The sequence below is a fragment of the Lepisma saccharinum genome, chromosome 27, assembly GCF_977018435.1.
Source record: "Lepisma saccharinum chromosome 27, izLepSacc3.1, whole genome shotgun sequence".
NCBI classification, from domain to species: domain Eukaryota; kingdom Metazoa; phylum Arthropoda; class Insecta; order Zygentoma; family Lepismatidae; genus Lepisma; species Lepisma saccharinum.
In genome coordinates this window covers 39,733,826-39,758,969 of record NC_139255.1, presented here as the reverse complement: position 1 = coordinate 39,758,969, position 25,144 = coordinate 39,733,826, and the positions used below count along the sequence as shown (strand labels likewise).

Sequence of the window (25,144 nt, the reverse complement as noted above, 5' to 3'; positions counted from 1 at the left end):
CATTCTTTTAATACTACAGATACCATTTGTTCTAATAAAATTATAACGACATGTGAATATCAAGTGCAAATATGGAATGCATGTGCAAGGGCAAAATCTAAGTTTATTCATTATTTTCTGTAATAAGTCTTCAATTAGCGTAAGAATCATGCTAACATATGCTTTATAAATGTGAAAGAAAGTGCTCGTTAAGCTGCCGGATAACAACGATCTCGCCACCTAACTTTTTGATTCGAGTCCAAACTTGACATATCCATTCTTCAAATTCATGTAATCATCAGCCTTCCTAATTACATAAAATAATCAGTCACGTGTTCTTGCAAGTGATTTACATATTCGCACTTCAAATAGTCAAAACTCGTGTCGTTAATTCATTGGAACAAATATCATCAGTAGTATAGTAAATTATTTATTTTTTGTTGTAACTCCAATAATTGACTTATGATAATGCCCACTTTGTGACACACAAGTAAGCACCAAATTTTTAACACGTCATAAACCATTGAATTGTAACTTGAACTTCTCGATTGGAACGAGTAAAAGTGAGAGATTAGATGTAAAATATAAATGTCAATTTGTACATGTAGGGCTAATATTATCAATCAATGTAAAAGTGCTATAGTTGACGGAGTGCCGGGTTAGAGTCCCAGGTTTGACATAGGTGTTCTATGTGAGTGTCAATTCACATTCATGAATTTCATCTAATCATCACTCATCATCATCGACGCGATTGGTAAAAGTTGCAGAAATTTATAATTAATTTCATTCATATTTATTTTTAATAAATAAAGACTAAATCGACACTCAAAAGTATTTCTTTTTCAAGATGGCGTCCATCAACTTCCAGTTTTACAACAGCATATGCATTGTCCATGTTCGAATTACCAAGCGCAATAATCTAACCGAATTTCACTTCTTCATCTTAATAAAATGCATTTTTCATTATACCGTCCATCGATTTCCGGTTTTATAATATCTTATAAATTTTACCATGTTCTAATTACTATAAGCAATGACCAAAGGAAAAGAGGAATATTAAAGTAAAATTTTCCGATAACGTCCGATTTTCCATAATCTTGTTGAATTCCAATGCAGTAATGTCCATAATATCACCAAACCGAATTTCAGTCCTCGATCTGAAGAAATAACATTTTTAAATATGGCGTCCACCAACTTCCGGTTTTCCAGAATAATGTTAATTTGCCATGCTCTAATTCCCATAAGCTACCATCAAACCAAATTTCACTCCTCTGTCTTATGAAATAACATTTTTCAATATGGCGTCCACCAACTTCCGGTTTTCCAGAATCATGTTAATTTGCCATGCTCTAATTCCCATAAGCTACCATCAAGCCAGATTTCACTCCTCTGTCTTATGAAATAACGTTTTTCAATATGGCGTCCACGAACTTCCGGTTATCCAGAATCATGTTGATTTGTCATGCTCTAATTCCCATAAGCTACCATCAAACCTAATTTCACTCCTCTGTCTTATGAAATAACATTTTGCAATATGGCGTCCACCAATTTCCGGTTTTCCAGAATCATGTTAATTTGCCATGCTATAATTCCCATAAGCTACCATTAAACCGAGTTTCACTTCTCTATCTTAAGAAGTAACGTTTTTCAATATGGCGTCCACCAACTTCCGGTTTTCCAGAATCATGTTAATTTGCCATGCTCTAATTCACATAAACTACCATCAAACCGAATTTCACTCCTCTGTCTTATGAAATAACATTTTGCAATATGGCGTCTACCAACTTCCGGTTTTCCAGAATCATGTTAATTTGCCATGCTCTAATTCCCATAAGCTACCATCAAGCCAGATTTCACTCCTCTGTCTTATGAAATAACATTTTGCAATATGGCGTCCACCAACTTCCGGTTATCCAGAATCATGTTGATTTGTCATGCTCTAATTCCCATAAGCTACCATCAAACCTAATTTCACTCCTCTGTCTTATGAAATAACATTTTGCAATATGGCGTCCACCAATTTCCGGTTTTCCAGAATCATGTTAATTTGCCATGCTATAATTCCCATAAGCTACCATTAAACCGAGTTTCACTTCTCTATCTTAAGAAGTAACGTTTTTCAATATGGCGTCCACGAACTTCCGGTTTTCCAGAATCATGTTGATTTGCCATGTTCTAATTCCCATAAGCTACCATCAAACCAAATTTCACTCCTCTGTCTTATGAAATAACATTTTGCAATATGGCGTCCACCAACTTCCGGTTTTCCAGAATAATATTAATTTGCCATGCTCTAATTCCCATAAGCTACCATCAAACCGAATTTCACTCCTCTGTCTTATGAAATAACATTTTGCAATATGGCGTCCATCAACTTTCGGTTTTCCAGAATCACGTTGATTTGCCATGTTCTAACTCCCATAAGCTACCATCTAACCGAATTTCCCTCCTCTGTCTTATGAAATAACATTTTGCAATATGGCGTCCATCAACATTCGGTTTTCCAGAATCACGTTGATTTGCCATGTTCTAATTCCCATAAGCTACCATCAAACCGAATTTCACTCCTCTGTCTTATGAAATAACATTTTGCAATATGGCGTCCACCAACTTCCGGTTTTCCAGAATAATGTTAATTTGCCTTGCTCTAATTCCCATAAGCTACCATCAAACCAAATTTCACTCCTCTGTCTTATGAAATAACATTTTTCAATATGGCGTCCACCAACTTCCGGTTTTCCAGAATCATGTTAATTTGCCATGCTCTAATTCCCATAAGCTACCATCAAGCCAGATTTCACTCCTCTGTCTTATGAAATAACGTTTTTCAATATGGCGTCCACGAACTTCCGGTTATCCAGAATCATGTTGATTTGTCATGCTCTAATTCCCATAAGCTACCATCAAACCTAATTTCACTCCTCTGTCTTATGAAATAACATTTTGCAATATGGCGTCCACCAATTTCCGGTTTTCCAGAATCATGTTAATTTGCCATGCTATAATTCCCATAAGCTACCATTAAACCGAGTTTCACTTCTCTATCTTAAGAAGTAACGTTTTTCAATATGGCGTCCACCAACTTCCGGTTTTCCAGAATCATGTTAATTTGCCATGCTCTAATTCACATAAACTACCATCAAACCGAATTTCACTCCTCTGTCTTATGAAATAACATTTTGCAATATGGCGTCCACCAACTTCCGGTTTTCCAGAATCATGTTAATTTGCCATGCTCTAATTCCCATAAGCTACCATCAAGCCAGATTTCACTCCTCTGTCTTATGAAATAACGTTTTTCAATATGGCGTCCACGAACTTCCGGTTTTCCAGAATAATGTTAATTTGCCATGCTCTAATTCCCATAAGCTACCATCAAACCGAATTTCACTCCTCTGTCTTATGAAATTACATTTTGCAATATGGTGTCCACCAACTTCCGGTTTTCCAGAATCATGTTGATTTGCCATGTTCTAATTCCCATAAGCTAACATCAAACCGAATTTCACTTCTCTATCTTAAGAAGTAACATTTTTCAATATGGCGTCCATCAACTTCCGGTTTTCCACAATCATGTTGATTTGCCATACTCTAATTCCCGTAAGCTACCGTCAAACCGAATTTCACTTCTCTATCTTAAGAAGTAACATTTTTCAATATGGCGTCCATCAACTTCCGGTTTTCCACAATCATGTTGATTTAACATGCACTAATTAGCAAGATCTACCACCAAATCGAATTTCACTTCTATATCTTAAAAGGTAAAATTTTTCAATATGGCATCCATCAACTTCCGGTTTATCACAATCATGTTGATTTGCCATACTCTAATTAGCATAAGCTACCGTCAAACCGAATTTCACTTCTCTATCTTAAGAAGTAACATTTTTCAATATGGCGTCCATCAACTTCCGGTTTTCCACAATCATGTTGATTTAACATGCACTAATTAGCAAGATCTACCACCAAATCGAATTTCACTTCTATATCTTAAAAGGTAACATTTTTCAATATGGCGTCCATCAACTTCCGGTTTTCCACAATCATGTTGATTTGCCATAGTGTAATTAGCATAAGCTACCGTCAAAGCGAATTTTACTTCTTTATCTTAAGAAGTGACATTTATCAATATGGCATCTAATTTCCAGTTTTACCAAAATCATATTGATTGGCAATGCCAGGTCAACCCGAATTTAAGATCTGTAACTTAGATGGCAACATTTCTCAATATGGCGTACATTAACTTTCCCTTTTCTCCACATGTATTAGTTGGTAATATTCTAATTACATAAACTATCATCATGTCGAACTCTCAATATCTTGCTTAAAAAGATTTTTTTTTAATATGTTGGCATCACCTTGCACCCTAATATTACCTGTATTGGTTATATAAAAGTAACATTATTAATAACAAATCTCACGATTCCATATTTATTTTTATATATATATTGCCTACAACCTCCATTAATATTAGTTATTATCGATTTTTGAAGAATTCAACAATGAAAGTTTTAAAATGAAGAGTTACGTGACATATATCTTCTGATCCATTCAATACCCATTTGATTTGTTGAAAATAGGTTTTGTTACAATTGTACCCGATCCCAAAGTTTCAGATATACCCATCATGAATTTGTACCGGTATGATTCTAAGGAGAGGTACGTACCGTAACGGAACCGGCATTCACAGAAGGAACAAGTTCCATGCTTTCTGGTACGGGTATTTTAACGTTCCACTCTGTGTACCGAAAGCTGTCGTCCCCGAAGCACTCTCGGGTACGAACGGAACGGTATAGCAGAAGCGTTACTGTTCGCCTTACCAATAGGTTCTGGTATTTTCCTTGGAACGGTCCACGGCACTTGGGCCGGTATGCGGTACCCAGTACGGAAATAACGCGGAACAGTGACAAATACCAATGAATTGCGTTACGTTACAGGTCCCTGATTAATAGTTTGTGTTTTTTGGCCCATAATTTTGTGATAAACTTCACATGAGCCAATTCTATCATGCTATAAACAGGTTGTAATAGATCACAGTAGTACCATACTTGTTTCTTATCCAATTACAATTATTGTTTGATTAGTACATGTGTGTGCTTGTAATTGTACTGAGAACCCATGGCATATACAGTGGAAATCCGATTTTACATTCCAGGATTTTATATTTTCAGTTTTGATGGTCCCAACATACCAAGATGTTACAAAATTTTCCTCGATTGCGTATATATTTTACCTTATTTGAAGTTTTTTTCAGATGGGTCCCCAGTCATTACAAATAACATGAAAAATTACAACATATTTGTAGGGGAGTGTCATTGTCGAAAATTTGCAATTTGGTCTTTCTGTGGTATTCTTCCGCAATGATTACCACTTGAGACATGTCGATGTTTGACAGATATAAACAACATTGTGCAAGTAGTTTTCTTATTTCCCTGCAGATGGCAGTAAGGACTTATAAACTCTTGTATATTTCACAAACCTTTCTTCTGGCTCTTGAATTTTTGTTAAACATTGCATCAGGTTTTCTAAATAATCCTTTCCAGTTCACTTGAGGGACTTGAGTTATTATTTGTCTTTTAAATTGTAAAATTTCCCCCCCCCCCCTTTTCTCCGCATGAAGAAATAGTGATTTACTTACGACACTAAAAATTGCTATTAATTAGTATTTGTTTGTGTTTTGTCTTGACATTGTTTTGTTATTCTGAGCTGATAAGCTTCTGAAACGCCATGTAGTATTAATACATATGGTTTGTGTGATTGCAGAAAGCAGTAACCACATGGAGACAGGGAGTTACGATGGTGTGACAGATGAGGAGGATGAAGAGTGTGATGGTTTGTCTAGTCAGTCCGAGGGTGAATATGAAACCTGTGATTCTGGAGTGAGTGAGAGGAGTTCGTACAGTGACGAGAGTGAACGAAATAGGACTACAAATAGTAAAAGAAGGCAAGTGCTAATGGAGAATGATGGTATATTTCTATATACCGTCTTGCTAGTGTGTTTCCTGTTTACATTAGCGAGGAATTTAAGACACTTTTGGAAGTGAAGTTTATATATTTTTTCTTGTTATATTTGATGTAATGCTATGTAAGGGAATATTGATCACTTCAGTGGTGAAGCACACTTAAGACATGAATTTGCCACTGATGCATACAGGTTCCAATCCCAGCATGGGTGTTTCTTTTTGAATGTTCCTTCATCTAATTATCGTTAGAGGCATGCATATTTTGTTTTTGACGAAAAGTGAAATACCGGTAACACATTGTAATGTTATTTTTTCATGTTTCTGAAAGGTGTGAGGTGCATCTTCCTACCCTGTTTTGTCACGAAATAATGCAAAATGAACTGCAAAATGCGAAATAGACTCTTAAACACGAAATTTAGAGTTTATTTACCGACATGATACCGTCAGAATTATCCTGAGAGTTATGTAATTCATGGAAAATTGATTAATTTTGCTGTAAATATTTGAGAAGCAAAAATGGACCCTTTATACAGAAATAAGCGTAATATTATGGTAACAACATAAATGTGCTATTAGAAGGGATACGTTTATTTTGTGTTGTAAGTGCAGTTTTTAAATCAAATTTGAGAATATACTCACATTTTTAAAACCAAATTGTCATTCTATATACGGCTTTTTAACCGCTAAAACCAAATTTTATTTCATTTACCACTTTTAAACCCAAATTTGACTGTTTTTGTACCAAAATTTTGCTTTTTTATTTACCAAAAATATGTGCCTCTAATTATCATCAATTCTCATCATTTTAATTAGCAAAAAGTGACAGAAGAACAGTGGAAAATAAGAAAAAAATACAATGCAAAATGTAAGGGTACATTGGTCTGTTCTTGCTGTGGGATGCTCAAGTATTACTCTTCAAATTGTCCATGACTATCTTCATTAAGTTTTGGCGTGCATTCTACGGGTTTTAAGGAATGGATTTATATGTATGTTGAGGCTGAGGTTGTCAGCAGTGTTTTTGGTGTTTGGTTGCAATTCTTGAAGCTCTCATTTTATAAAACAAACAGAATATGCATGGTGATGGGCAATTTGCTTGATAATACTTATGCATCATACTGTACATTCAGAAAATATATGGTTACAGATTTTTCTTTCCCTACTCTCTATCATAAAACATACACCAATAAGTTAATGTACTTCAAAGCTAATTTTCTGAGGTATGTTGGTAGATTTCGTAGGAATCACAGCAATGGACTGAAAATTCATGAAAAAGTTATGTTAGAAACATACAAAACCTGGAAATGTCTATGATATTGAATTTGAATGTTGTAAAGGATAAGGATATGTCTTTTGCCTATTTGTAAACACTGATTTGCAATAACATATAAAATTAAATTCCTAAGGAAAGAAAGAGTTTCTTGGAGTAGGCACTACTTTAGCATTTCAACTCAAAATTTATGCTACAGACTATATTAAAGTAAATTTGATAGTCTAGAAATTTCTTGAACAGTACCTAGGAAAAGTCTTGTAATTTGCTTGGACAATGTGTTTGGAAACCATCTATTCATATTTAGGGAATAAAAGATGCAGTAGTATATTAAATAGACATATGCAAATTACGAACTTGTCCGTGAGACGTACATATAATGGTTCTATTAGTTTCGGTACCACCATCCACTTGGGAACTTGTTGCCTTACTACTGGGGTCAGTGTTTAGGTTATACTTTACCATAATGATTGCAAATCTGTTTGATGGTTTTATTTTGTAAACAGCTCTAAAACTGATATGGTGTATGTTTTAATTTACAAGTAAAATTTACAAACTTGTGTACACATGGATGGCAACAATTGTGACAAGTTTCATTATTATATATTTATTTTTAACACAACAAGCAAATGGGTATTCAGTGTTAGATGACACATATAGAATACACAAATGCAAGTAGTCTTATGTGCATAAAAATCAGGATAAAAATAGACAGAAGAAAGGCAGGATGAGGTGTAAGGGGTGACCTTCCACTCACGTATTACACCCAAAAGTCAACCTCACTTCCACATGGTACACCCTGGACTGCATTTTGCAGAGTAACGAGGCTCTGGCATCTGGCCCTATGGCCAGTATAATTCTGTGTTTTGTCCATATGTGTGCTGGGTTCCTGTTTACAGTCTCAGCTTTTAATGGAAGTAAGAATATTTTAATATTTTAGTGACACGACATAACAATTATGGTTTTTTAGTTATGGTAAGGGGCTGGACCCTATATAATTTGATGGGTGCAAAACAGCCTAAGTGCTGACGCACCCAAAATTTTAAATTCAAATACAAGAAAGGCATGATGTTAAAAACCATAAAAAAATTTAGTGTAAGGCTGTTGTGTATATTTTTATCCCAATTTCATGCAAGTAAGATTATGCAAATAAAGACATGATGTGCAAATTGTGAAACGAATTTGATGTCTATTACAAGAAAACATAGAGTGCTTGCTCGCACATAAGTGAGATGTATTAGAACTAAGAAAGGAATTTCTTCTGTCATTGTATATTTGTTTTGATTGAAAATTATTAACTTTCTATGTACGCTTGTATTGCTTTCATTGGATAGGTTCTTTGCCTTAAGAGAGAGTTGTGTAGATGCTTAAACATTAATTTGGTTTTGCTGCGGAAATCACAGATGGATATTTCTAGTTTCTAAAAATGAAGCATTTGAAACCAAACCAAATTGGTTTCAAATGCTGTTGATGATCGTAGCTCAATAAAATGAACTTAAAATGGCTGTAGTTTGACCTCTATATCATTTTTTTTAAAAGAATAAAATCTTTGATATTCCTAATTGTTATAGGCATGCAAATTTTGTTTTTGACGAAAATATGAAATAACATGCTGTAATGTTCATTTTTCATGTTTCTGAAAGGTCTGAGGTGCATTTTCCTACCCTGTTTTGTCACGAAATAATGTGAAATGAACTGCAAAATGCGAAATTGACTCTCAAACACAAAATTTACAATTTATATACCGACGCGACACTTTCTGAAGTCTGAAGTATCCTGAGAGTTATGCAATTCACGGAAAATTGATTAATTCTGCTGCAAATATTTGAGAAGCAAAAATGGACCCCTTTATACAGGAATAAACTTAATATCCGGGTAACTACATAAATGTGCTATTAGAAGGGATAAGTTTATTTTGTGTAATAAGTGCATTTTAAAACCAAAATGTCATTTTATATAGCACTTTTGATGTGAATATTCACCGCTATAACACCAAAATTTTATTTTATTTGCCGCTTTTGAACCCGAAATCGACTCTGTTTTTGTACCAAAATTTTGCTTTTTTATTTACCAAAAATATGTGCCTCTACTAATTGTGAATTACAACCTTGGTGACAATGAAGTTCGACCAGAAAGGAATACGTGATTAAATGCACAGAGGCATAGGTGGTGGAATGGGTGACCCGCAGAAGTGACGCATGTGTGTAAGAGGAGGCGTGTGAGCAGGCAAGAATCGTGATCCCAGCATGTTGCACCCAAGGTCACGTAAAGAACGAAAACGGGGAACTATACGCGTGACATTGAACTTCGACCAGGCACCAGACCCATACGGAAAATTCCAGATAGTGGCGCATTCGACGGAAACATGACGTCACGGACACGATAAGGGAGTCCGCCGTATATAAGCGCATGCTGTGCACCGAGGAACCGCAGTGCATCATCACCATGGCCAGGGGCAAACCTATTGACAACACTGTGAGGAGAAGAGTTGTGGAGTTGCAACGGGATGGACTCAGTGAACGGGAAATAGGGTGCCAACTGAACTTACCCAAGTCAACCGTCCACTGCATCATCAAACGCCACCAAAATACGGGTACTACAGAGCCAGGTAAGGCGCCCGGTCGAAAATGCCTGCTGAGCGTGCGTGACCTATGGATATTTAGGTGCTATATCCAGACCAACAATCATGTTTCTGTGGCCGAATTACGACTGTGGACTCGAGAACGCTTTCACATTGAAGTGTCAACCAGAACCATTCGCCGTTACCTACAGCGATGCGGTTACCGAGTGTACAAGGCGAAACGTAAACCCTTCCTTTCCATGTTGAACAAAGGCAATCGACTACGGTGGGCACGAATGTACCGGGGATGAACATTTCGGCAGTGGAACAGGGTTTTGTGGACGGACGAATCCATTTTCAATGTTGTGTACGGGAAAATACGGAAAACAGTCATTTGTCGGAAGGAGGAACAGAATGAAGCAAAATGTTATGCACGTCGGGTACAGAAACCTGCGTCAGTGATGGAATGGGGATGCATGACGGCATCTGGGGTTGGCCCACTACCCATCTGTGAGGGCATTGTGAATGCACACGCCTATACACGCATACTGGAGCGGCATCTTCCCACAGTGCGAAGGCACCTGTTCCACAGGCGGCGTCTCATCTTTCAACACGACAATGCCAGGCCTCATACAGCGCGGCTGACAAGAGAATGGTTGACTCGCCATCACGTGCGAACTCTGCCATGGCCACCATCGAGTCCCGACCTCTCGCCCATTGAGAATGTGTGGCGTGTTCTTAAGCGACGTGTGCAACAGAGGGGACCCACGACAGTGGCTGCTCTTATCGCCTGCCTGCAGGAGGAATGGCACCGCATCGATGTAGAATACCTTGAACGACTCGTCCACATCATGCCCCGACCCATTGCCACAGTTATTCGCCGACGGGGCGGCGTCACACCATGGTAAACAGGATCCCCTTTAACAGTGGTCGAACTTCAATGTCACGTGTAGATGGACGAAAATGTTTTATTTTGTGTGGACACCATACATTGCTGCGTTGCAGCGGAAATTTATGTTTTCCTTTGTTCCATGTAGCCTGCTGAATAAAATATGTTCAGCATATGCATGTGTTCTCCTTCTTTCACAACGCACTCCTATATTTGTGACTGGTCGAACTTCATTATCACTAAGGTTGTACTCATGACTCCTTACTTTGACATATTTAGGGAATTTTCTCTTGAAAGTCCCCCATGGCATAGTGCTACGATGCCAGGGATCCTGGGTTCAAATCCTGGCCTGGATGTTTGTGAGTGTCCATTCATCAATTTCATCACATCATCACTCATCCCCATCTTCGGAAATTAGCCAAAAGTGGTACAAGAAGCGAAGTAAAATAAAGCAAATCAATCAAAAATTTCTCTGGTTCACACACAGGAATTATGGAGTTGTTTTTCTATGCGTGTGTCAGCCATAAACTAAAGGAGTAATAATGGAACTATAGAGGCAAAGCAAAGAAAAGTTCAAAAGTAGGTTCTCAACCACAATATTTGAACTAAAACTACATTATGTAGACTTTCTAGAAGCAGTGAAATCATTTCTTTATTGCTCTTCAAAATATATACTAATGTTTCTGGAACAATTACTACTTCCATGATATTTACATAGCAATTATGTTTTTATTATTATCGTATTTTAGAAATGGGACAGATCAGTATCGGCCAATTTAGGCATATCAGTGTGTCATTTTATCAATATAATTTTACTGATCTGATATATCTATAAAGATGTTATAATTTAGTGCATTATTCTGTGATTTTGTTGTAATTTTTATGGATATGAACATATAATCTCTTATTCCTAATGTATTTCAAGTAAATGTCTAAATATGCAGTTTCTTTCGCATTACAGTAACTTGGTAACACATTTGTTAAGGGGGTAAATAAACTATTTATGTTCTTCAAGAATCGTTTGAAAATTTTGTGTCAGTTGTGTAAAATATCAGTAAATTTTATATCAGTACTTCATCGGTATCGGCCCATCCCTAATATATTTTTTCCATTTTGTAGGAAACATCATTCCAGAAAGCACAGTTTATTTCCTTTGCCACCAGATGTAACAAAAGAAATGAAAGAAAGTACAAATCTTGCTCAGCAGCGAGGCTGTGTGGATGATTCTTCTGGGTTGGAGGTGGATACCATGGAATTTAGTGACGCTGTGTCTGACACACCAATCATGGAGGCAATTATGGAGGATAACAGGTATTTATGTTAAAGTACACATGATTTATGCCTTCTGCCAACATGATTTATTATCTTAATTGTTGTCCCCTGGCGGGGTATCATGATTTGTACCCTGTGGCTCGTCCAGAGCCACAGGGTACAAATCATGATACCCCGCCAGGGGACAACAATTAAGATGATTTATTATAATCAAATATTTTATTTGTATTTTTGGTGCATTTATATTGATGCACAATTGGGGTGTAAGGTGTGCTCCTTCCACGTAGTGCACCCAATAGTCAACCTCACTTCCACATAGTACACCCTGGACTGCAGACTAACGAGGCTCTGGCGACTGGTCCCATGGCCAGTATAATTCTGTGTCGCCCTGTGTTTTGTCCTTATTTGTGCTGAGTGCCCTTTTTAGCCTCAGCTTTTAACCAAGGTAAGGAACTTATAGTTTTCAGACATGCTTTAATTTTTATTATGATAAGGGGCTGGACCTCGTATAGTGTGACGGGTGCAAAATAGCCTCAGTGCTGACGCACCCAAAATATTTTAATTCAAATTCAAATTTTTAAAAAATCTATGCACAATTATTTATTTATGCACAAGGATTGCACACCCTTGTTATAACTTGCCCGTTTAGTATAGTCGAAATATTCTGTACAAAAAAGTGTGTTCAAAATACAAATATAGCACAATAAATGTTTCCATTTTTTTTTTATGTAACAGGAATGAGCCATTACTGTGGCAATGTATCAATATTGAAACTGCAGTTCAAAATTAACCACCAGTACTGGCCAATATATTTTCAGAGTTCAAGTGCCTCATAGGGTATGCAAAATTCGATTTGGCTCTTTTGTGGAATCTATTATCCAAGGAATTCCTTAAAATCGTTTTCATTTTTCGTTACTCTTACACCACTGTTGTGTGAAAATAAGATATTTTTTCTATTAAATGACAGCTATTGCAATATTCTGATTGTCACTTATATTAAGTTCTGGATATTTTAGAGTAAAATGCTGGTAGATTGAAATGGTGTAGTTCAATGGAATACTTAGATCATTATGAATATTCTATGGCTGAGCTGATACCAGTCCCGATGTATCACTATCAGAAAGTATTGGTTGGATTTTTTTTTTTTTATTACCAATACTGACCAATACTTTCATAGAAGTTTGGTCTTTCGCAGGGTCTGCAAAAGTTTTGCAGTCTAATTATCCTTAAAATTACACAAAATTTGAAATTTTAATTTAATTTGCGCCAGCACTGTTTACATACCAGCTATTTTAATATTTTGATTGATTTCCCGAATATTTAAAGCAAGTTGATGCATACGATTGGAGCAGAAATCTTACACAATAATATTAATATTTTTTAAACAACTTTAAATTGTTCCAATTTTCAAGCATCGGTATCAGCAGCGGTGGCAATTAAGGGGGGTGAGGGGGCAGTTGCCCCCCGCTTTTGTCCCCGCACTATTTTAAACCTTATATACAAAGGGAAAGTAAACTGTCCTTACCCCCCACTCCCAGTTTTGGCACCTTGCTCCCCCTGGTTTTGGAACCCAATCACTGCCCCTGGGTAACAGTATAGGTGGGAAGCTATAAGAGTCTCTGCATCGTTATGGCTACTGATTCAAAGTGGCATTAGCCCAGCTTTAAACTGCTTGAAATTCAAGTACATAATGATCAGTATTTGTATTGGTATATCAGTTTGAGTCTATTCAAAGTGATATTGGCTCAGCCATTACAGGAATTTATTTTTTTAAATTTTAACTCTAATTGCATAATTTGGCCAAAGTGTAGTGTTCATCATATCACTGTCAGTATGGCAGATACAGAAGAATGTGTGAGGCACCTGGTAAGGCTTTTCTTGCCAGCTATGGTGGAATGTATACGGGTAGCTTAACCTTTTTTTAGTGTTGCATATTTTGGCATGTAGAAAATACTTTTTTTTTAATATTGTGATAATAATTACTTGTGTTATTTTAGGTTATCAAGGTCACCATCGCCGCCTCAGGAAAAAATACGTTCAAAGCTGACCGCAACCCATAGTCAATCCTTGAAGCACCACAATTGTTCCCAGTCTTCAGTTCGTGGTAAGTATATGGAAGGAATCCTCCACACCTTAAGGCTCGACTGGACCTTGGGCAACCGTAAGGGTAAATTTTTAAAATTTTCCTTCTCCGTTCGAAAAACCGCTGTGATATTCCAAAATATGAAATATTACATACCCTTAGAATTCCTTCTAGAGCATTGACGTGAATTTTCGTATAGTTTGCTTTCGCTGTTATCTAGATATTCTCAAAAGTTTTGTGATTACATAAGTCTATTAAATTATTGATAATATCTAGATAACGTTGAAAGCAAACTACACGAAAATTCACGTCAATGCTCTAGAAGGAATTCTAAGGGTATGTAATTTTTCATATTTTGGAATATCAAAGAGGTTTTTCGAATGGAGAGGAAAGTTTGAAAAAAATCACCCATTTGGCTGCCAAAGGTCCAGTCGAGCCTTAACAAAATTGCATGTTAATGTTTCTGAAACAATTACAACCCTGGAATGTGGGTCAGCTACAGCAGTTTGGCATCATCATTTTTCATAGTTTGTTGTACCTGTATATATTTCGGCAGGGAAGACTTGCATTTTCTGAGGTGATGTATGGTGATGTTGATCATTGTTGTCATGGTATTGCATTTGGTAGTTCCATTAAACATTGGTCAAGTCAAGTATAGTGTAGACTTTTTTCCGCTCATCCACATCATGTGTGTAGACGTTGGATGGGTGTATGTCAGCAGATTTGTCTTTTATAGGGATTGATTAAAGTTACAATAAAGTTGACAACACCATCATGTTTGTCATCAAATTATATCTTATTTTGATGTCACATGACAATCTTTTCATTTAAGAAATGAAGTTGACTTCAAGATGGTGGTCATATTGTTAGCATGGCCTAGATCTGTGATTCTCAAAGTGTACTCCGTGGAGCCGTGGGACTCCACAAGGGCTCCACAATGCTTTGCATGAAAAATCCCTCTTCACAGCTTCATACTTGCAAAGTTGTAAGAGCATTTTTTTATATACCATATTATGATTTTTTAAATTTTTTTTTAATTAGATGCCTAGAACATCAGAAACACTAAAAGTGTACACATGTTGTTAGCTAAAACCAATACTCCACAGAAACATAATTCCTGATTTTTCATTTGCTGTAAAAATACAATTTTGGTCTGACAAGCATAGAAAAAATGTTGGGGCTCAGCGGCCTCATCTGTGGGTGGAGAGGGGTCCAAAGTTTAAAAAGTTTGAGAACTGCTGGCCTAGATGGTTATTCCCTTATCCACATTGGATTGCTGTGTCTCAGCCTGTTTCTTCTTTATAGAGGTGGTTCTGCTCTTTTATCCCACTTTGTATGTATAAAATGTATTTTTTCAGGTTCTTCTCCAAGCTCACCTTCAAGGCCAACTCGTAAAAGGCCAACAGTGAAATATAGAAGCATTATATCAGATGTGTTTGATGGAAAGTTGCTAAGTTCAGTTCAGTGCCTCACATGTGACAGGGTATGTATTAAGATTATTTCTTTAGAAAGTCAAATTATATCTGACATTTAAAGAGAGAATTATAGTTTTATTTGCTTTCAAATGTCAAGTTACGTAAAGTAACTTAACATTGTTTTATTGTAGTTTTGGCATGTATTATTATTTTATTTCACAATATTTTGACTATATTGTTAAGAAATATTGGATCTTGTGTGTATTATAATAAAGCAACTTCCTAAGACATACTAAACTCGGTGACGTAACAGCCCTTTGAGAGCGAAGGCCTGCCAGCTGGTGTTTCTTTGGGGGATGCATGGTCAGCACATCGATCCCCATTGCTGCTGTTTTCTGGCTTCCAAGACCAGAACCTGGTACTTATTATTTTCAAGCAGCTCTCGAATTGTCCCCATGCTGCTGGGTCAACACCCACTGGGAATCAAAGCTGGGACCACATGCACTAAAGATGAGAGTGTTAACCATTTGGCTATGCGGAAGCCCTATTAATTCCAGTTTACAAGGTTTGTTAGACACACCTTTTTTAACCCCTTAAGTGGGGAGCCCGAGTTGTGTTCGGGCATTTGAATTTGGCTTCTTTTTGTGCATTTCAGATCCAGTCAATGTTCCCATAGCGGGGAATTATTTTCTTTAAATGGATATACAGTTCTACAAACATAGATACATTTCGTTTTGTACAGTTTGCTTGAATGTTTGTGTGTTCATACACCTTTCTCTCATTTACAAGACCTGTATTGTTATAATGTTGTCCAGAGCCATGTGCCCTCTGGGACAGGGGCGGACTGGGGGCTCGCTCAACTGGGGACTAAGATTCAACATACAATTTATTTTAAATTGTGTGTGCAGTAGTTTCAATTCCCATTGAGGTTTAAGTTACACACACGCTCTCACTCTCTCAACGTTTTGAATAATACCATGGAAAATACATTTTCATTTAGGAATATATGTACGTATATATTTATTCTTTATTATTATTTGACAAATTGACATAACAGAACTTCCATTGAATATTGTTCAAAGTTTTCATATTACATATTGGAATATATGCACATATTTATTCCTTTGAGTTATTATTTTACAAACTGACACAACAGAAATAATTTTTTGGAATTTATGTACATATTTATTCCTTTTACTAATTATTTTGCAAATTGACAAAACAGAAATATCGTCAAATATTATTCAACATTTTGAATAGTAGCATTGGATAATACAATCTCATCTTGGAATTTATTTATATATTTATTCCTTTAACTTATTATTTTAATTAAAATTTGTTATTGCATAGTGTACACAAGAATACGTGAGAACAATTCACGTTACCCGATCTGAAGTTGGAATAAACTTTCCTGCCTGTACCTAGCTCGGGCAACCTGCTTAATGTTACACATTGCAACTCCGAACACAGCTCGGGTTACCCGCTTGTAACTCAATGTATAAAATGGAAGGGGTTAATAAACATTTATACACATAATAGAGTGCATGCACCATTTTAACTCTAACTGATCCTAACAATGAATTCACAGAATATGTATTCGTTTATAAGTGTCACTTCATAAAACATTCCATCTTATTCTATCCTGACATATGTCAGTCAACAACAACTGAGTATCAGGAAGAATGCACAATTAAATATTAACCTGGCCACAGGTTAGTCCTTAATATGTATTTTGTATGTTTTAAAAATGTATTATTTTGTATTGTATTTTAACATTGTGATTTGCGGCCATGTTTATTATATTTAAATGAATTATGTGTGATGTAACTACAATGATAGTTCAATACAGTCAAAATATAGCATACAGTAATTTGCCAGAACTATGCAAGTGATTTTTACATAAATTATACATAAATATAAATATATATTACATAAATAATTATTATTTTATTACAAATTATATCATCATATGGCATTTAATCTTGCTTTAAATACTTTTGCCTTATGGCAGATACTTTTGTACTACAATTTGCTACAATGATGATTAACATATTTATATATTAGGGTGGCTACTCACCGGCAATTCCTTGAATTCTGGGAATTATGTGTGCATTCTGCGTGAATTTTTCTCCGTAGATATGAAAAATTACAACTTTTATTAATCCAAATCCCATAGAATGTATACATATTTATAAATGCCCTGAGGCAAGTTTTTCACAGTCGGAACAATATATTAGACAGACGGAAGATTATTGCAAGATAAGATATCTTGAAGTTGATTAGTTAAATTTGAGTTTCAAATCCTTAAAAATTAACAATTTTTCGTAGATTAGTATATCCTATAACATTTTTCACTTGTATTTGTAAAGGTATTTCGAGCTTGAATATGTGAAATGGCAAATGTAAACTCCGTACCTTAAATTAAATATTTATATATTTATACCATTTGAATTGAATTAGAATTTTTGGACAGATCCTTTATATTGTTAATATATTTGTGTTGGGAGAGAGGCGGTAATACGTAAGTGAAATAAAGAAAGCATCTTCTTGTAGCTTTGAATTTTTGGAACGTTTGCCTTGAAAACCGGGAATTATACTAGAATATTATCATGGTCCTAGAGTGACCACTCTGTATATATTTTTTTGGCCTGTAGAAAGCATTATGTGAAATGTAACACCACATGCTAATTTACAAATAACTTAACTATTTGACTGGCGCTTATGCTTTGGTTAGAATCTAATGTTTAAATCAACTTTCAACACAAAATATTTTAAATTTGACTGGCATGTGTTTGTAGTGCATATTGGGATGACCTTGTTTCTTAACATCATTTTTGTACTAATTTAGCTATGCATTACAGAGGCTGTTCAGCGTATGTTTGACCAAACGCGATTCCTTCCCCCTGTGCTCAGAATGAACTTGGCCAACCTTGGTCAGGCACGTTTGTCAGTGTAGTATGTGAGCTCTAAGAGAGAGGTTGTGTTTTCTCACTGGGCCAAAAATCCTGCCCAAACTGAGTCGCTTTTGGGAGGAGTACGTTGTATAACTTTTCCAAGTGTTTTGTGTATTCTCGCTTGGCCGAAAATGCTGCCAAAACTGAGTCGCGTTTGGGAGGGTTATGTTGTAGCCCTTTATGATGCAAAGTTCAGTGTGTCAATGATCAGGAAGTAGTGTAAGAGCAAGGATTGTAAAGTTAGTTTGACTTTATTCAAGAATGTGATTGGCAAGTATAAGGATTGCATGGCCCCAGCGTTCGGTTCTCCAGCAAAGGGGAAGAGAACATGGCCGTGCACACAAGCCACCACCAGTATGCTGGTGCAAGGTGCGGTTAACAGTTTCCAAAGACATATTTAGATGATTCGCAATCTATCATTGGGTCGGTGGATTCTCTTTCATGGCCATTCTGCGAAGTTTCGCGTGCATACTGGTGGTGGCTTGTGTGCACGGCCGTGTTCTCATCCCCTTTGTTCGAGAACCGAATGCTGGGGCCATGCAATTCTTATACTTGTCGATCACATTCTTGAATGAAGTCAAACTAACGTCACAATCCTTGCTCTTACACTACTTCCTGATCATTGACACACTGAACTTTACATCGTAAAGGGCTACAACATAACCTTCCCAAAAGCGACAAAGTTTTGGCATCGTTTTCGGCCCAGTGAGAAAACACAACCACTCTTTTACAGCTCACACACTACACTGACAAACACGCCCGACCAAGGTTGGGCAAGTTCATTCTGAGCACAGGGGGAAGGGATCACGTTTGGTCAAATATACGCTGAACAGCCTCTGTAGTAAAAGATATGTTCTGCATCGGGTGATCTGATTTTTGTTTATTTCGTCAACAGATATCTACAAGAGTGGAGACTTTCCAGGATTTGTCCTTACCTATACCTAGTCGTGATCACATTCACATGCTGCATCAGGGATCGCTAACCCCTCAGAAGGGTGGGCTCTCGGCATGTTCCGATGTGTACAGTGGAGAGCAGGTAACTTATGGTGACAGCAGTTGCCTTTTAATCTTTTTGGGTAAAATTATTATGACGAGTCATATGTACTCACATTTTAGATATGCAAATATGAAGAATTTGGCTTACGTGTTCAGTAGAAAGTACATTCGAATTTTATTTTCCTGCATGGTATAATCGACCATATCGATGATAAAAAGAACGCTAGATGGCGTAAGTTTACCGGCTGTAGTGAAAATTGTAATCTCTGATTAGTTTGATGAGCTTCCGAGAGATGGCTAGGGGTTGGTTAAGGGTCGAAATTAGTTTAATTGAGATATATATGAATGCATCAAGGGAATTTTCAGTGCATTATTATTGTAAGTAACGATATTCAATTGATATATTCAAATTAGATATCGATATTGATACTTTGTTTGATCTAACGTAACATTGGGTCAGGAGAAAACGAATTAAAAATTCCGACCGGACCAGATTCGAGTCATGTACGTTTCAGCAGATCCAAAAATGTCCGCAAAAGCGGTCGAACAATAGAGAATGGAAGAAAGCTTGCAGGGAAACTGGTGACGAGAGTTTGGAATGGAATTCGAAGTTAACAGAGGACAGCTCATCTTGTGATAGAGTAACGTACAGATTTGTTAAGAACTCTATATTCCTTCGGTGGAAAATTTTGACCGAGGTAGGTGATGGCGAACGGTAATAGGAAGAATCAGTAATGCCCGTATACGTTCGTTGTTCCGAGTGACTTTTCAAAAAAAGTAAGTACGAAATCAGCTGTTTCTGTGTCGATATTCCGAAACCCAGTGCAAAATCCCTCCGTGATTACAAGCTTAAAGTACTTAGTAGTTTAAATGCTACCAGTGCACAGCAAAAATAAGTAGAAACTGATATGTGTACAAGTCTGTTGGTGCACATGCAGGAAGCAAAATAGCTCTTTATGCTAAGACGCCATTTCGTGAGCATCGAGGTGCGTTGCGGAATTGTGCTTACACTTTCATCGCAAAATTGCATGAATGTAAATAAGTGAAGGTTCATCTCAAAGCAAAGAATATCTTAGATTGAACGTACTTGGAGATGTAAATCTAATGCATGTATGCTACTAAAGTGCTAGGTCCGAGCAGGGCAAGTACAGTACAGTTGTTAAGTAGCATGTAGGATGTTTGATCGGCATCCATATCCGAGAAAGCATAGGATTTCTTTGTGTAGTTACTGAGGATAAACAATATTAAACTTGAAAGAAGCGAAAGGAATTATTTGATACATAATATCAAGAATATTATCATGTAATAATCGTTTAGTGTTGCCCATGTAAAGAGGCGGATGCGAAATAACGTTTCTATAATGTTGTGAACATGTACACTCGAGTTCATAAGTATCATGCTAATTAGAGTAAGATAACAAATATTGAACATAAATAAATAACAATATTATCTATCAATACATAATAGTTGTGACCTGTGTAAAGGTCAGCACAAAGTTTATACTCTGATGATGGTTTCTGCCTAGATATAGAGGCGAATACATAGTAACATTTCTATGAGTTTGTGAACAGCTACACTCGAGTTCATAAGTATCATGCAAATAAACTGCATACAGTGAAGTTAATGGTTGTGTCAAATATCATGCTTTGATTATAAATAAGTATCTATGGTATTATCAATGAATAATTAATCATCGTGGCCAATGTGAAGGGTCAGCACAATGTCTATGCTCTTATGATTTTGCAAATGTGTACACTCTTGTATAAATATTTAGAAATAGCAAATATAGTAGAACTGCAATTGACAGTTGAGTGAAGTGTTGGGTCTTCAATAATCCACTCAAGAGTGTTGTAGAAGTGCCGGCACACAAATTATTTACAAAATATAATAACATAACAGGTATTTTCAGTATTTTCTTAAAACAATATTGACAGAACAAAAAGAGCAGGATTCTTGTGAAACGTTTTTATTTGTCCAAGAACTCAGGTAAAATTTCATTAATGTCACTGTGCTAAGTACAAAAATAAAATAGTGTAACTTGTACACTCTTGTCCATTGGTAGTCGTTCCTAAACTCCTGCATGTACAGTGTGGATGATATCTGAACTTGTGATAATTTTGATATTCTTTTCAGGAAGTGGTGTTGAATGCTCACCGAGCATATAACCTGTTTCTTATAAACTTGCGATTTGTACATCCAGTTGCATAACCGGTGAGGGGACATTGAAGTTGAGAAGTAGTAAGGGAAAACTTAAATAAAATAATTTCAGGAACAATTTGTTTTCGTGGGTACTATATTTTCTAAGGGATTTCAGTTATCAAACCAGTGGTCCGTCAATCCTGCTCCTAGCGCTGTGAGCGAGACACACGTAGACAGGGAAGTAGAGTAAAAATTGAAAGTTGGTATGGGGAAAAGGGGTTTGTGGTTAGAGTTGGTTGTCTTTGTGAAGCGGGTGGTTAGCAGGGTGAACACACCGTCAGCTTGATGTCTCATTATTTTGAGGAAATGAAATAAGTGATTTTTTATTTCGAATTTACATTTATTGGTAAAGTGTTTCAACTGTTTCAATTAGTTTTCATGAAACAAGATGTCACTGAGGTGAGCCATTGATATCTGTTGACGTTTATTCACCAATACAGGCTGATATTTTGCTGAAGTTTATGTATTTTGCAAAAATGCCATGTCACTTTCGAGGAGTCTTCTCGAAATTATGGAAAAATCAAAATTTTCATTTCTTTGCACCAGTATGGTGTTAAAAGTGGATTTGTGATTAAATAACAATTATTTTAGTATAACTAACTAACTAGCTCTCTAGCCTTCTCAAACCCGAAGGTTCATGGCTGCAGCAACACAGGCCTTCCATCTGTCCCTATCTTGAGCAAGATCTATATACTCTTTTCCATCCCTACCGATTTCCTTTAGGTCCATCTCAACATTGTCCCTCCATCTTCGTCTTGGCCTTCCTACAGGTCTCTTACCATCAGGTTTCCCAACAAGAATCCTGTGAACTCCTCTTTCCTCTCCCATTCGTGCCACATGGCCTGCCCACCTAAGTCTTCTTGATTTAATTATTCTAATAATATCTGGACATGAATACAAATTATGTAGTTCTAAATTATGTAACCTTCTCCACTCACCTGTCTCATCATCCCTTTTAGGTCCAAAGATTTTCCTAAGGATCTCATTGTCAAATACTCTCAATTTATGTTCCTCTTTCAATGTAAGGGACCAAGTTCCACACCCATATAAAATTACAGGCAAAATTACCGTTTTGTATATTTTAACTTTTAGTTTCTTAGATATTAAACGAGAAGACAAAAGTTTATGAAGAGAGAAGTAACATGCATTTCCTGAATTAAGCCTATAATAATAATAATAATAATAATAATAATAATAATAATAATAATAATAACCCATGGTGCAACAGCTCGTGAGGACCAGGGCCTACCTACCGACTGCAGGCCTCACTCCCACCATGGTGGGAGATCATCCAACGAGTTACAGGGCAATGTGGTCATCATGGAGAACCCCCAGTCGTCGTCGTAGTTTTCCATGACGGGTTACACTACTCACTCGTAGCTCCCCAATATCTTCATGATGGTGGGTGACAACCAGTCCCATACACAAGGTGCATTCTCAGGAGAAAAGTTGTTAGGGTTTCCCCAGGGGACTCAAACGTGTGTGCATCCCGTTGCCGGAGCCCAAAGCATGACACCTTAGATTGCACAGCCATGGTGTGGGACATTATTTTAGTATTCCAATGTAATTCTTAAATATTTAAGTCAAATCTGGCATATTGATGCACTTAACCCTTTACCTGCATATGTTCCCAATTGGGAACATCAACTAATTTTCAATTTAAACTATACTGAAACAAAGTTTTCATAGTTTTCTTGTTTGATCTATTAATTAAGGGTGTATATTTACTCTTAACAACATTTAAGTAATATTTTCATTATTATCGTCTGGATACTATAATATGAAATTACGCTAAAATGGTTAAAATTGCATCCATAATATTATATATATTTTATTTACATCCAGATCAATTACTTTTTTCTTCTTTGTACATAATCGAACAGAACATAATGCTAGTAATTGTGTCGTTCAACAAACATGACATAGCTCAGTTCTTTGGTTTGCTTCTAATCAGCGGCTATCACAGTGTTCCAAGGGAAAATTAGTACTGGTCAACAGCAGAAGATGTGACTACCAATTGTCCCAACTGTGATGCCCAGGCAAAAGTTTCGGGATATAAAGAAATATTTCTATGTTATGGACAATACTCAATTGAAACAAGGGAATAAACTTGGAAAAATTTCACCATTATATGATGAGCTAAACAACAATCTTCAGCAATATGGAATTTTTCATAAACATCTGAGCATCGACAAATCATTGGTTCCCTATTATGGGCATCATTCTTGCAAGATGTTCATAAAGGAAAAATCTGGACACTTAGTTCAAGTGATGGATATCCTTACGTTATGAAAATCTATCAAATAAAGGAAGAAGATGAATCTAACTCTCCATTTGGGACTAAAGTGGTGACAGCCTTATTGAATGTTGTCACTAATCCTCTAAAAGTTTTCTTTGATAATTTCTTTACCTCATACACATTGCTGAAAGAGCTGAAAATGAAGAGGTTCAAAACAATAGGTACAGTACGAGAACAAATCCTTTTCTCCTTGAGTAAAATTACACACCTCATTTTTATACAATTATGTTATGCTATTATGTATTTGTATTAGTATTTCATATTTTCTATTTTGAAGGTAGTAATGTTGTCTCACTCTCTGTAAGCTTATATGTATTATTTCTGTACATTTACTATGCTAATATATAAACGGAAAAAATGCTGGTCCAGTTGAATTATAATTAGAAAAAACTGTAATAATACTTCACATTAAACGCCAATGTTCCCAATTGGGAACACTTCAGTTTACATGTACAGAAAATAAAAAATTACAATCTTTTTGAATAATTCTCTTTAATGTACACCAAAGAGACAAAAATTACTGATAAACTCATTAATTTCAAATCCAAAGACAATTCGGCATGTAAAAGATTAATTGCAGTAGAATGTTTACATGTATAATATTCGTCAGTATTTGGAACATTCAATTCCTACAATTTTCAAGGATCGGTCAGTAAGAATTGAGAAGAGTAACAGTATCAGTTTGTAGTGATATCGACTGCCCTAAAAATTATGCATGTACACTTGAACTTTGATTTTACGTGTCTTGAACGCCCAGGGTGAACAACTTGAAATCAAGGAAAATTTTATACCATGTTGCGTAATGAGGAAAACATTATTGGGAGTTGTTAAAATTGAATTCATAATACAATAAAATATAAAGTATAGGTTCCACTGTAAGCAGATGTTACAGTTGTTGGATTATCCAAATTTTAAAGTGCACATTCTTTAATTTGCAGAGTTGGCTTAGTTGGATGTGGGAGTGGATGAGAAGCTGGTTTTGGGGACCAACGGTGAGCTTGCACGACTGCTTAGCAGCCTTCTTCAGTGCAGATGAACTCAAGGGGGACAATATGTACAGGTTAGTGAAATGTACTTTTTTCACGTTAAACATATACAATGTATTGGTCTGACAGTCATAATAGGATTGTGTTTTTACCACAATATAATAATCGGGAGGCAGCATCAATACAGATCTGGGTATGGTGTAGCTAGAGTTTGTAACAAGAGGAAGATAATATAGTGGGGTTGAGCCGATACCGATGCCGCTGTATCTGTATCGGAAAGTA

General features: G+C 36.3%; 1 protein-coding gene across 1 annotated transcript in view; it reads left to right on the top strand.

Annotated features, from left to right (window-relative positions):
• Usp20-33 (Ubiquitin specific protease 20/33) overlaps positions 1-25,144 on the top strand; it is a 71,651-nt gene that overhangs the window by 21,479 nt on the left and 25,028 nt on the right. The window contains exons 7-12 of the mRNA XM_083113355.1: positions 5,743-5,923; positions 11,778-11,969; positions 13,928-14,034; positions 15,372-15,496; positions 19,278-19,418; positions 24,815-24,936. Of these exons, the coding sequence (XP_082969481.1) occupies positions 5,743-5,923; positions 11,778-11,969; positions 13,928-14,034; positions 15,372-15,496; positions 19,278-19,418; positions 24,815-24,936 (868 nt within the window). The remainder of the gene's footprint in view (positions 1-5,742; positions 5,924-11,777; positions 11,970-13,927; positions 14,035-15,371; positions 15,497-19,277; positions 19,419-24,814; positions 24,937-25,144) is intronic.